The 14915-nt window shown below is 39.0% G+C and overlaps 1 protein-coding gene across 2 annotated transcripts in view; it reads left to right on the forward strand.

Moving 5' to 3' along the window:
- Nucleotides 1–14409, forward strand: part of TBC1D23 (TBC1 domain family member 23) — a 33751-nt gene extending 19342 nt beyond the window's left edge. The window contains exons 11-19 of one of the 2 annotated variants that reach the window (XM_081859703.1): nt 437–607; nt 1148–1190; nt 1535–1644; nt 3176–3318; nt 4077–4121; nt 6679–6767; nt 9450–9585; nt 11371–11565; nt 12776–14409. In XM_081859703.1, coding sequence (XP_081715829.1) covers nt 437–607; nt 1148–1190; nt 1535–1644; nt 3176–3318; nt 4077–4121; nt 6679–6767; nt 9450–9585; nt 11371–11565; nt 12776–12857 — 1014 coding nt within the window. In that variant the 3' untranslated portion in view covers nt 12858–14409. The remainder of the gene's footprint in view (nt 1–436; nt 608–1147; nt 1191–1534; nt 1645–3175; nt 3319–4076; nt 4122–6678; nt 6768–9449; nt 9586–11370; nt 11566–12775) is intronic. The other variant, XM_081859704.1, reaches the window with a different exon arrangement.
- The last annotated feature ends 506 nt before the right edge of the window (nt 14410–14915 follow it).

Genomic DNA, 14915 nt, shown 5'->3' on the forward strand with positions numbered 1-14915 from the left:
AGGACTCAAATAAACTTCGTAAAATTATCCGCCTTTATTTTTGTTTTAAATGGTGTTGGAAGGGTAAGGACATTTCTGCTTTTGGCCATGTTTTAGACTCTACGTTCTTTTTTTATAATTTTATTTTTTACCAACCACCAAAACACAAACAGTGAAACCCCCAGGCAGCTGATACGTTGAGTATACAATATTCAGTAATATACATATTCCGTAATATTCAATAATAACGTATGTTCTAAGAACCTTTGCACAGTTAAATTTTCCTAAACACAGGCTAGTCTATATAGAAAAATGTGATACATGCACTACTTATAAAACTAATTAAATTGGACTGCAGATGCTCTTGGTGTCTTAATGCTTAAATATACCCATTTGTTTTCGAGTGATTTTTAGTCTCTTTTCAGTCCGTGCATGTGTTCTTTGATTTTCTTCACAGATGCTCCAGAACCCATCGGAATTTGCTCAGTCTGTGAAGTCTTTGTTAGAAGCACAGAAACAGTCTATTGAATCTGGTTCAATAGCTGGTGGAGAGCATCTTTGTTTTATGGGAAGTGGCCGGGAGGAAGAGGATATGTATATGAACATGGTACTGGCACACTTTTTACAGGTACATCTAAAATATTAGAATGTGTTGTATTTAAACATAGTGGGTGCTACCCAGCTAAATAATGCTAAGAGTAGAGTAAAGTGATTTTTTCAGCTACTTCCCCTTCATCCTACAACCCCCCTTGCTTATGCCCCCCCCCCCAGTCCTGCTCCAGAGTGTTTAGGGACCCTATGGAACAGAATGAAAGGCTGTCCAGGAGTTGCAAAGGAAGGAGAAATTCATGAAAAATAGTCCCCATTTTCCTCCACTGAAAGCCTCCACTGAGTCAAAGACCTTTCTGGAAATGAAAGCAGCCCTTCTATTCAAGGAGAATAATAGATCCGAGCCATTATCTTAATTTTATAACAGAGAATATTCACCTGTGAACTCCTATATATGAAAGTTCTTAGACCAGAGTGCTCAAAGTCTTCTAACCATATTCCAATGAAATGCCAAATACAGCTAGTCTAAGCATGCTTGGCCTGTTTCATGTTTCTGCTTACCTTGTGAAGAACAGCAATTTTAGTATTCCCAGAGTGATTTACAATCTTCTTATTGCAGAAAAATAAAGAATATGTAAGCATTGCCAAAGGAGGATTCATGGGTAAGATTTACATTTAGTCACATCAGTTTTTATCTTTTCAAATGTCTTTTCCACTAGTTAAATGAACAGTCAGATGACTGGGGAGGAGACAGTTTGCATCCTTATCAAGGTGCTGGGCTCTACCTAGCGCAGCACATTTCCTTTTTCTTGCTGCCAGACTCGAATTCTGATCTTAGTTAATCCATTTTAATTTCTTTGTGTGTGTGTGTGTGTGTGTGTGTGTGTGTGTGTGTGACTGCCTGCCTGCCTGTGTACATTGGTTTAATGGTGCCTGTTTTGTTACAAGGACAAAACAGAATGCATAGTGCTATACAACACAAAATATGTAATGTCCTTTCTCACAGCACTGCAACAGCACTTAGCAGACATTAATGTGGAAGGACCAGAAAGTGGATATGGCCATTGGATTGCTAGTACTTCGTACTCAAAAAGTAGTCTTAACTCCTTAGTTGATGTGAGTATACTTCCTATATCAAATTGTGTAGCTGTGGACTGGACTGGTTTTCGTGCAGAATTCATCCCCTGCAACCTGTCTTCAAAGACATTTACTTCCAGGCTTTTGCAGCTCAAGCTATATTACTTAAACCAAGAATGTCACAAGAGACCAGTTGAATCAGTCCAGAGGGCCATTTTGTTGAGCATCCTGTTCTTTCAGTGGCCAGCCAGAGGCCTGTGGGAAGCCTGCAAGCAACACATGAGTGCAAGAGCACTCTCTGCTTGCAATTCCCATCAGCTGGTATTTGGGGGCATGTTGCCTCCAACAATAGAGGTAGAGCCATTGTGGCTGTCTTTATCTGTTCTTAGGCACCAGGCAAAGACTATCTCTTTACCTGAGCTTAAGGGTGGCATTGGGACGCGGGTGGCGCTGTGGGTTAAACCACAGAGCCTAGGACTTGCCAATCAGAAAGTCGGCGGTTCACGGAGGCTTTTCTCTTGGGCATGGTAGGCCAAATGGTTCCAAAGAAAGATAGAACATTTTTTATGTACGCAACAACAGCAGCAAGAATTCTTTTGGCAAAGTATTGGAAGACTAAAGAACTACCTACTCTGGAAGAATGGCAGACCAAGGTGACTGAATTTATGGGACTGGCAGAGATGACCGGCAGAATTCGTGACCAGAGGAGAGAGACAGTGGAAGAGGACTGGAAAAAATTTAAAATCTATCTTAAAAATTGTTGTAAAATTTCGGAATGTTAAGATGTCAAGGGATTTGATATAAAGAATTACAGCTGAAAAAATTTAAGCTTAAGAAAATTTTAAAGAGAACTAAATATAAAAATGGATGAAGGATTGCTAAAAAATTTTAAAACAAGGATGCAGTGAAGGGGAGGTATGGGGAAGTCGTGTTATGTTTGTTTGTTTTTTGTTTATGTTGTAAAATTAATAAAAATTATTTTTTTAAAAAAAAAAAAAAACAGGAAGTCGGCGGTTCGAATCCCCGCGATGGGGTGAGCTCCTGTTGCTCGGTCCCTGCTCCTGCCAACTTAGCAGTTCAAAAGCATGTCAAAGTGCAAGTAGATAAATAGGTACCACTCTGGCAGGAACGTAAACGGCGTTTCCGTGCACTGCTCTGGTTCGCCAGAAGCAGCTTAGTCATGCTGGCCACATGACCCGGAAGCTGTACGCGAGATGAGCGCCGCAACCCCAGAGTCGGTCACCTTTAAGAGTGGCATTGTGGCCTCTTTTAGTGGATTGGGATGTGCACGGTCTGCCTTCCATCTGTATAGCTGTGGTTTTATATTTTTATTAGTTGGTTTTAATATACGTAAGTCACTTTGGATCTGTGAGAAAAGTGACTATTATAGCCATCTGACTCTGATTGGTCAAGAAGTGAAGCAAACATAGCTACCCCCCCCAAAAAAAACCCTTATCCTAGATTGTCCCTTTAACTATCTCACATCTCCATCTTGGAGATAAATATGACAATAGCCTTCATGCAGATTACTTATGTACAGATCAAATAACTGCAAAAAAATCTTTTCCAGGGCGATTCTCCAAATGGTTCAAATGATGGGAAGGGTGTCAAGTCCTTGGTCAACAAGATGACAGAAGCTTTCAAGACGAGATCTGTGAATGTGAAAGAAAAAGTTATTAGTTTTATTGAAAATACATCAACTCCAGTTGATAGGTGAGCTATTTTGGTTTGACTGCTTTTAGTGATTATTGGCTGAAGTCATGCATGCTTACTTGGAAGTTAGTCATATTGATCTCGGTGGGACTAACTTTTGAGTAAATGCATAGGATGGGGAGGATTCATAGAAACTTTATTCCCTCAAAATGTCTGTAACAAGCACCATCACCTGATTGTTCACCATTTTAGAGCTCCATCGTTTCTGTGTAAACAATTTTGGTGCTCTTAAAAGTTATTTAACCACTCTCTGAACAGTTTGAGTGTGGACACTGGACAACTAAAAGATTCTCACATTTAACTATTGCCTCTCTCGTTATGTCTTGCTATTGGGAAAGTAGATTCTGGGTTTAATAACTTGACCTTGTAAAAACTGGTAAAATAAAAGAACTTTAGGGATTTTAGCAAACCGATTAATCTTGATCTCTTTCTTTGAACTCAGGATTATGTTATCCACCATTCCTCGTACTCCAAAATAGCTTTGTGCACATTTAGCCATAATTGAAACATTACTACTTCTGTGGAAGAGTTGCAGATCTTACTAACAGCTCCTGAAATCCATGAAATAGTATTTAATGTATGGATAATACAGCTCTTTTCTTTCTTTTTTTAAATGCTCATTGAAAAAGATTTTTTTCCTATTTTCTCATACTCCCTTCTGCTTGATTCTCTACTGCCAAGTAAGAAGAAATAAATCAGATACTCTTTCTTATAGATTTTAATTACTTTGTTCTGTCCTCTGCCCCAATTTGCTATAGAGTTTCTTTCAATCTTTCCTGGCCTGAGACATCAAGTTTGCAGCGGTAAGCCATTGTATTGAACCATCTGAGTAAAACTGCCTTTGTCCTTTTTTCGCATGACTTCACAATGTTTGTAAGCATTGGTTACACTGACAATCTCTCTCAGATTATTTTAACATCAAGCTATCAAAGCATTTCAAGTGTTGTCTTGGGAACTAGAGAGAGAGAAAGAAGATGTATACACAGTACTTGTTCATATTCATTTTGTTGTTTGTTCTGGAACATCTTTCCCCTTTTCCATATCATGAACCACACCGATTACTTCTTTTTCAAGCTTTTAAACATCATTGCCATGTTCAGACAATCATATCTCTTCTTAAACTGTGGTAATCCTTTTTCCTGCAAACAGAGCCCCTTTGCTCCTCAGCAGCATACAGCATTCAAACCAGGAGGTTTTACTAACCATAGTTTCCTGTTACAATTGAAATGGGAAACCATGGATTCCAGTTTGTTGGTTTGTTTATTTTATATGCTGCTCGTCATCGGAATAGCACAAGGCAGTTTATAACATTGTTTTGGAACAAGCTGGTTACGAAGCTAGCAACCATAGTTGCCTTTGAAAGGGGGTCTTTAGATGGAATTAGAATTTTTCCTCCTGCACCTGTGTCAGCATACAGAAAGCAGATCTTTGGAGATCAGCTAAATTCATATCAACCTGAATTTTAACAGAGCAGTAGTGTTACATTATACCCACATTCAAAATTAAAAAGTTGTGTTTTTATTATCATTTTTATTTATTTGCAAATTTTATCTGAAATAAAACAAAACTAAACCAATAACATATTTTAAACATCTAACCAACTACTATTAAAACAACACCAATTTAAAATATTGCTTAAAACTATTCTTTGCAACAGAGAGTTGCCATTGAACCACATTATCAAATTCTCAACGAGCAAGATTTCCATAAAAAAGTATATTGGCAAAGGAGACAGTTATTAATATCAGTTTATGAACGCATATCTTTAAAAATGCTCCTTACATTTCAACAAAGCATAGCACAGCTTTTCTGGAAGTGCATTCCAGAGGCGTAAGGAAATTTCCAAAAGGCTTTGTCCCTTCCTGCCACCAACCTAAATTTCCCCAGGTAGCACCACCTGGAAGCAACTCTATCTGAAGATCTTTGTGGAGTAGGTTCATACAGGAGCAGGTGAAAGTTTAAAGAGGTAAATTACCTTTTTAGAGAATTGGTGTTTCTTCTTTGGAGGCTTTATTCAGAAGAAATAATGTGTTGTTTACAACTTAACAAACCCTGATCCACAGTTTTGCAATGTGTTTATACTTAATAACAGCAACATTACCTTAGTATGTTTTGGTGCCACTAAACAGCAAAGTCTTGACCAGAGGAGGCATGCTTTGAGAATGGAAACATTAAGGCAACCAGAAATGTATGCTCAAGATGGTGCTATGCAAATATAACACTTAACCGTAGTTGGTTTCCCCCAAACATAGTTTCAACTAAACTAAACTAAAGTTGTATCATCCCCATACCCATCTGTCACACTGCCCATTTCATGTGTACATTGTCAGTGTTACTGATGCTTATTGTCTTAAGTTACTAATGAGCACTCCCGACTTTGCTTTATTTGGGTAGCGCATTTGTTTGCTTCCCCCTTTAACAATTTTCTTTTCCCAAGTAGTATCCACTTTTAATACTTTCGAGTCCTAGAAAGCAAAAGCCGTAAGATATGCCTTCAGGAACAGAGTGAGACCTCTTTCTCTCCACCCCACCCCTTTAACAGCAATTGAATTTAAATTTCAGCAGCAGTGTGTAAATATGAGCATCAACATTTTCTCTCTCTCAAAAACAGAATGTAGAAAGGTTTCAAAGGAAACATTCAGCCACTGTAATTGTTAGGAAATGTGTGACAAGTTGGAAACATGTGCCTCTTTATTGAGTCATGCTCAGTATCTATGCCAAGTAATATTTTTAGAAAGTCAACAAAAGATGAATGGGCAAGATACTAGCAGCAGCAGGGGGAAACTGAATATGGGGAATGCCATCGTTTATGCCAGCTGAGGCTGTTGTATTGTTCCATAAGAAGGTATCTTCAGAGATTATTTTAAAGACTCTCAACTTTCCAACCTACCAAAGCTGTGGTGTGTGTGTGTGTGTGAGAGAGAGAGAGAGAGAGAGAGAGAGAGAGAAATAGTTGCCCAATAGCGCAACTCAGTATTAGGAGAGAGCCTTAAAGATGCTTCTGACTTCTGACATAGATTATTTAACCTGCTAGAGAGAGCTGTGTTTGCTGCAGTTTAATGAGAAGGCAGTTTCACCATTTTCTCCAAAATGGACCACACCACTATAATACAACTCAGCCCTTGTTGTCTGCTTTCACTAATCCAGCGTGGCTCGTTTGGCCACTCTTTGCTTTTTTCTCACTGCCAGCTGTCTTCATCTGGAATCCTTTGGCTGCACATACAGGTTCACGTCTTTTGCCGTTGCATGCCGCTATGGGATATATCATGGTGTCGTCCTTTTTTACAGTTTCTTTTTTCTTTCTTAACACGTAGGATTTTTCTCTCCCACCCCCACCCTATAATCTTCCCTTGTCGACAGGCATGTGAGCAGCAGTGACCGAGTGGGGAAACCTTACCGAGGCGTGAAACCGGTTTTCAGCATTGGAGATGAAGAAGAGTATGATACTGGTATGGTAGAGAATGCTTCTATCTGAAACCAAGTATAAACAAATTCCATTTGAAGGGAGAAGGAATGCTCCCTTGGAGGAGGAAAAGCCCGAGGATTTTGGGTCCCATTTCAGACTGACTGCACAGAAACCCATTCCTTCCCCCTTCACATGTCCCGTCTTGCAAGCCATTAGATGTATTACCAAAGAGGTGTTTTAACCAATGCCTGAACTTACTCTGGGATCTGTTGAGTTAAATGCACTTGTCACTTTACTAAAGTCAATATGTTTTGTTTAGCATGCTTCTAACCTTAGGACGCGGGTGGCGCTGTGGGTTAAACCACAGGTTGGTGGTTCAAATCCCCGTGACGGGGTGAGCTCCTGTTGTTCGGTCCCTGATCCTGCCAACCTAGCAGTTTGAAAGCACATCAAAGTGCAAGTAGATAAATAGGTACCACTCCGGCGGGAAGGTAAACGGCGTTTCCGTGCGCTGCTCTGGTTCGCCAGAAGCGGCTTAGTCATGCTGGCCACATGACCCAGAAGCTGTACGCTGGCTCCCTCGGCCAATAAAGCAAGATGAGCGCCGCAACCCCAGAGTTGGCCACGACTGGACCTAATGGTCAGGGGTCCCTTTACCTTTAACCTTTAGGACAATAAGGTTGCAGGGGGGAGTTTGTTGAGGGCATCAGTCACGTGCCCTGAGAATTCTAGGACATCTCCTGATTTAATGCAGGACGCCAGCTAGACCTTTAATATTGCCTCATGTGAAGTGAGGCTACAACCTACCAGAATCACACAAGAGACCCCTGCAACTTGAATCAAATAAAGCAATATTCAATAATTCTTTAGAATAGAATAGTAAAGTTAAATGTCAGCTGATAATAATTAAACAGTTTACAGTTTTAACAGTTACAATAAAGAATTAGTAAACTACAATCAACAGAAATAACGGCAAGTTACAATGCATAAAATACCACAAAACATACAAAACCATGTAAAAGGGTCAGATAGAGAAACATGCTTCCTAAATTGAGAATCCATCAGGGACCCAGGGAAATCAGGATTTTTATTACTGGCTGTGGGGTAATTGCTCAAGGCCTCCCACAGGGAAAGGGCTGAATCAACCTTGACAAAAAGTGCATTCAAAATAGCAAAAAATGACATTGACATAAGAGCAATGAGACGAGGGGGTATTAGTTGGCCCTTTGGTGCTCTCAGGACATGGCTTTTGTGAATGAAAAAAAAATCCATCTTTGTCCATTCCTGTAGTGAATTTGTGAGTCCAGCAATGAGAACATTTTGTTTGCAAAACAAAACATGTGATCTAAAATCACTTAGGAATGACAGCTGACTGGCCTCCCAATACTATATTTAGAGTTGCTTTTAGGATTGACCTGCACTCGTGCTGGAACTCTCAGTTGCATTGATCAATACATTATTTAGGAAAATAAAGTGCAATATTTTATTTAGGACAAGTAGGACACAAAAATGGAATGGAAAAATCAGATAAGGAAATGGGATGATTCCATTCCTGTCTTCTAGTCAATCAATTTAAGGAGTGATAAGACAGAAGAATTAGCAGACTTTGAACTTAACATCCTCTTGTGCAGATAATGCTGTTTTCTGAATTGTGAAGTCACTGCCTGTGTAAACTTTTGATCCATAATTGTGCATTCCTACTCAATGTCAGAATGAGTAAAATTCCTTCTTCCAACTAGGGAAGCATAACTTAATTAATAGTTCATATTATTTAATTAAAACAATTCAATTGCCCCGAGTTAATCAGGCAAGCAGACTTTTTAATAGGTACATTTTTTAAAAAAGACAAGTGTTTTAAAATCTGCGGGTGGCAAGTGCCACCTTCGAAGAGGCATTTTCCCGTCTCTTGTGTCTCTTCTGTGAATAACATGCTGTGACTTGTGCATTGTCAAAAAAACAAACAAACATGCATCTTACTTTGGAAATGCTGTTATTATCCACATGCACTTTAATACACATTTATCAAGAGGGTGGTATCCAGTGGTGGCTGTCTGCTGGAGGAAGGGAATCCATCAGTGGAACAGGAAAGGAGACCTTTTTGGTTATCCCCCTCCCAAAAGAAAATCTGCTCAACGGTGCTAGGCGTCTGCCTCCCTGTTCTGCTGATGAGTTTCCTTCTGGCAGAAGAGAATCGCAATTGTATATCATCCTAATTTGCTTGATTCATATGATTAATAGATTAAACCATGTTGCAGCTCTGCTCCTAACATGAACAATAACTTTCATAATAGCAAAATTATTAGGAAGCTTAAACCAAATAGGCAAGTAAGATTTGAGGTGAAATGACCTACTTTTGACACTGCAGCGTTAGTTATTACTTTTGGGAACTGCAACTGAACTGAAACTTTAGGCTTGGACAATACATCGTAACAAAAATGCAAAGAAAAGCATGAAAACGTGAGAATTCAGTTATGTGATAGATACAGGGTTAGATCCAGATTTTTGTCATGCCTAGAGTAGACCCAGCTGTCTAATCTAAAACGATCTAGCATAAAAAACAAGACACAGTTTTTAATAGCAGTGATGTACTGTATTCTTCATTTTAGAAATTTCAAATAATAATGTGAAAATCATTATTATTATTCAAAGGATCGGATAGGTAACATTTAAAAAGTGTTTATCTATGTTTTGTCCATGTGACATCACTCCTTTCTTTTTTAAACAGATGAAATTGACAGCTCCTCAATGTCAGATGATGATCGAAAAGAGATCGTCAACATCCAGACTTGGATAAATAAACCAGACATAAAGTTTCATTTCCCCTGTAAAGAGGTGAAAGAAAATGGACACATGTTTCCAAGGTATTGTTGGATGGATAATTATAATCACTAATACTTATTATAGATAGATATTTGGTATTGTTGACTTCTATGTGTTAGAGAATTTTGTGGACTCACATAATCATCTTTTCTACTACAAGGTGAATTTCTGTTTATCTCATGGTGAAGATCTGCATGATCTGGGAATGAGTTCAGTGTACAAACTCTTTAGTCCTAGACATATTTACCAGGAATTGAGTTCCATTGATCTCAGCGACACTCACGTCACAGTAAACATGCTTAAGATTGGCATCATGTCTAGTTTTCACCTTCTTTGTTGAAGAAAAGCTATAAAAAAAAAAAGAGTTTTCTAATACTATAGCAGGCACCTGGTACTTGTGTGTGTTTAATTTGTTTGTATGACCTGGTGCTTCATGGATTTTTCACTGTGAGTTCCCTTCAGAAAATATTTTCACAGTAGAGGTAATGGTTAAGAGACTTCATCCCAAGAAACATTTCACCCAATGATAAGAAAAACAGTTTGAGAAATTCCAGTATCAACTGGATTAAAGCACTGTCATGTTCTGTTAGAGGAAAATCAGCATTTTAATTCTGAAATAAATATTTATAAGTGGTTACAAATTCTTTTGAGGCATTTGCTTCAGGAAATGAATACTGTTGCTAATTTTCCCACCATGGTTTTTTCCATCTCTGGATTGTGTCCTATTCTCTTTATGTGTAAGTGGAACAGATTTCTGCTTGTAGAATGGGACTTCACCTTCTCTCCATTGCAGTCTTGCACATGACCTCAAATTCTGCTGTGGAAAGTTGGGGGAGCCTCTGGGGCAAATTAGGCGTTTTGTGCAGAGGTCTGAAATAAGGAAGTAGAAAGGTGTAGTCCTGTGTACAAACATAATTCTGCTCATGCAACGTTGGATTCCACCTTCTTTGACACCTCCCTTTCCATGGAGGCGCAGATTGCAGCTATAACAAAGGCGGCATTTTTCCATCTCCGCCAAGCTAAGCAGTTGGCTCCTTACTTCTCTCGCCCTGACCTAGCCACTGTGATCCACGCGACGGTCACCTCCAGACTGGGTTATTGTAATTCGCTCTACGTGGGGCTGCCCTTGAGACTGACCCAGAAACTCCAGCAGGTGCAGAATGCTGCAGCGAGACTCCTTACTGGGTCCTCGCTGCGAGATCACATTCACCCGGTGCTATACCAGCTGCACTGGCTCCCGGTGGAGTACAGGATCAGGTTTAAGGTCCTGGTTTTAACCTTTAAAGCCCTATATGGCCTAGGACCCTCGTACTTACGAGACCGCCTCTCCTGGTATGTCCCACAGAGAAACTTATGGTCTTCAAATAAAAACATCTTAAAGGTCCCAGGCCACAGAGAGGTTAGGCTGGCCTCAACTAGAGCCAGGGCTTTTTCAGCTGTGGCTCCGATCTGGTGGAACACTCTGTCACAAGAGACTAGGGCAGGACTTGACATCTTTCCGCAGGGCCTGCAAGACAGAGCTGTTCCACCAGGCCTTTGGCCAGGGCACAGCCTGACTCCCTCCTTTGGCAATCTTCACGGAGCTCTGGCCCAATGGTTGCCATTGGTTTGATTTGAATTAATTTTATAATGAATGATTTTAGAGTGTTGTTTGTGTTGTGTTGTACTGTTGTACTGTTTTATTGTTGTTAGCCGCCCTGAGCCCGGCTTCGGCTGGGGAGGGCGGGATATAAATAAAAATTTATTATTATTATTATTATTATTATTATTATTATTATTATGTATTTCTGACAAAAAAACCTTTTCGCTTTTTACTTTGTTCACAGTCATCTTCTAGTAACAGCAACACATATGTACTGTCTGAGGGAAATTGCTTCCCGAAAGGGATTTGCTTACATACAGTCTCGCCAGGCACTAAATTCTGTAGTTAAAATAACATCCAAGAAAAAACATCCTGAATTAATAACCTTCAAGTATGGAAATAGCACCACTTCAGGCATAGAAATTTTGGCAATTGAGAGGTAAGTTTGTTTGTTTGTGTTTTGCTTCAGACTCATCTACACATGACTATTCCGAATCAATTGCAGTGCATTTTCTCCCCTGAGATCAGATTGGGAAATCCAAATAGTGTGGTGCAGACAATTAGACACTCTTAGCATTCCATGCTAAGTACTTCCTCTGAAAGGCTCTTTCTCCTTTTCTGACTTAGAATCCCTCTACATATTACTCAAAAGTGTTAGATGAACCTCACTCTACAAACTATTATTCCATAGTTAGTGGTCCACATGATCTGCACTGCTGGACATTTATGAGATTTTCTTACCAAAGCCTCAAACTACATAGCTTCTCAATATTTATTTTTTTTAAATGTGGAGGTAAGACATACAAAAAGTTTCCATTTCAGTGGCTTTTCACCTAAGTTGTTTAAAGCCTGTGCAAATTGCCCTGTTTATTAGGTGATAACTATTACTACAAACATCCCATGATTACAGGATCATAATAAATGGCTGTCTCCATTCAACCATCTTGGTACAGAGGTTTTTATTTCTCACTTCCTGCAATGGGTTGGATGCAAAGAACTTTTGAGGATGCAGAAAACAGCTTTTACATACAGTGGTACCTAGGGTTACATACGGTTCAGGTTACATACACTTCAGGTTACAGACTCCGCTAACCCAGAAATTTTACCTCGTGTTAAGAACTTTGCTTCAGGATGAGAACAGAAATTGTACTCTGGTGGTGCAGCGGGAGGCCCCATTAGCTAAAGTGGTGCTTCAGGTTAAGAACAGTTTCAGGTTAAGAACAGACCTCTGGAACTAATTAAGTACATAACCAGAGGTACTACTGTAATCTGCCTTTGGTTATAACTCATTATATGTCAGTAAGATAAAGTGTACCCGCGGTGGGAATTACACAACCATTTACACAAGGAAATTCTAGCTGCATGGGCTGTGATACAATAGTTATTTTGCAAATTGCATATGAAAGCAGCAAACAGGGATTAACGTGGCTATTTGAAAAGAAGCCTTAGTCATTATGAAACAATATTTTTAATCCTTTTATTATCTCCATCTGTCACAGATGCTTTACTTGAGATTCCTGCATTGCAGAAGGTTGGACTAGGTGACTCTTGGGGTCCCTTCCAGCTCAACAATTCTATACTAAATCTTTGATCAACAGTGAATTTGTTCAGTATGTCAACAAATGTTCTTTTTGTTTCCATTTCTTAAGGTACTTGATTCCAAATGCAGGTGATGCTACCAAAGCCATAAAGCAACAGATTATGAAAGTTCTGGATGCCCTGGAAAGCTAATGAGAAAAATACTTTTTCAGTTGTGTCTTAAAAAAAGAAAAAATGACAACCTGGATACTACACATGGACCTAAAATGAATTTTCCTGTGGAATACTAACCTAAGAGGACATTTTCAGTTTACTGATGGGAGTGCCTGGGTAGCAGGTTTAAGATAGGAGTAAATTATACATTTTGAATATATTTTTAAAGTCTTTTTCTTTAACACTCTTGGATTTTGTAAAAGTTGTTTATTATAAATGTCAGTTATTTTTCAAGTAGCTTTTGAGGAGCTGACCTGTTCTTAATAAGAGCGATTCAATACACAGATCACTTTGAAGAATTGTATTGAAGCCACACAGCACTTCTAAGATAATGGGGAAATATTTGAAACCCATTTTCTTCTTAATATTACAAACTGTTAAGTAGCAGCTGTTTTTTAAAGGCCCGAAGCACTGAATATGTGGTTTGATCTGCTGGGAGAAACACCAAGGAGTGACGACAATACATAGGCTAGGAAATAGAACTAGGAAAAATTGGGACCCAGCTAAAAATATTGCACTCCACTAAACTGGGTGGGTGTGTAACGTCTTCTGTGTGCTATCAAGTAAATAAATAGTGGCTAAATTAATAAACTTGAAATGTTGAATTGGATGCCGTAATGAAAAGTTTACACTCGCAAGTATGTGGCTGGGTTATTATGAAAGTGGAGGTTTTATTGGGCCATGGTCAGCATTAGAATGAACGCTGAAATCAGAATTCATGTGATGGAATATCAGAGTTGGCTGCCATGATGGGGAGACGAACATAATTGTTGGATTATCTTTTCAGAAACTGTCTGGCACAGACTGAGGGTGTACTGTTTGCAAGTGAGGCAAAGTGATCAGAGAGCTACATATTTGCAATGATTTTTTAATACATATGACATGCCTTTTTTCCCTCTTCAAGTCATGTCAGTTAAGTTTTTGAAATAATGTCTTCACTGCTTGAGAATTACAAGTTTTTGCTGCAAATCTGTAGCTATCACATATTGACCAAATGTTTAAGAGGAACTTGAATGCTCTTCGTATCCTGGAGCAAGTTCAGTACATGAAGATATGAAAGGCTGCAAAACTGTTGGAATTAAATGTTCTGTGCAAAACAAAAGCAAAGCTGAACACCTGCAGTCGCAAAAGATTCTGTTGCAGTATCATCACAAAATAAATTAAGCTGACCTTTATAACAAATCAGCTCTTTAAAGTTACGTTCTTAGTAGGAATCAAGTTATGGCACCTTAATCCTGGAACTAACTCCTGTTTTTAAGCATATCTAAATGAACAACACTAAAAGAAGTATTTGACGATGCATTGCATGAACTGCACCTCTTCCAATGCTCCTGTATTTATAATTCTGCCCCAGAGCTGTCATTTTACGTATTTTTTTTCTCCAGTTCTCCTTTAAAGTAAAATCTCCTGAAGAGCCTCCAATTTGTGCCTACTTCAACACAGAGATTCCCCCATAGTGTTAATGTAAAGATGTTTGTGTTATTGTTTATAAACTGCAGTTGTAAATAAACCAGTACTATTTGAACACAAATGGTTCAGATAAAAAATGTTTGATCCGACGATGTCATTTCTGCTTATTTAAATATTTTAGCACTTTAATAATGTACTGTAATCTGTTTTTCGTTATGATTCATCAGAATCAAACATGAAGGGTGATGGATTCAGACTTAAGCTTTCCATGAATGGAAGGACTTGTGACGGAAAGGTAAAGATGGGAAGACCATGTCTTTTGGGACCCTGACATCTTCCATTCTGTGGGCATCACCAAGCCAGCATAGACATCACTTGAGACAGAAGTGTGAAAGTGTAAGAAAATATTAAAAAGACATGAGGGCATTCTTTACTAAGCGTGTGCAGGTGCCTGAATCACTAGACCAATCATTGCATTTTTCTAGCATAGCCAGAAATACTGTGCTTTTCACCCTAGGAACAAGAATTGGGCCAAACAAGCAACACAATGCATGCCCACCTTGGCCCAAGAGTTCCTTGTAACACCTCAGGAGAGAAATTTAAGGCTGCAATCTTTTGAACAGTAGG

This window comes from Podarcis erhardii (assembly GCF_964252035.2).
Source record: "Podarcis erhardii genome assembly, chromosome: 4".
NCBI classification, from domain to species: Eukaryota; Metazoa; Chordata; class Lepidosauria; order Squamata; family Lacertidae; genus Podarcis; species Podarcis erhardii.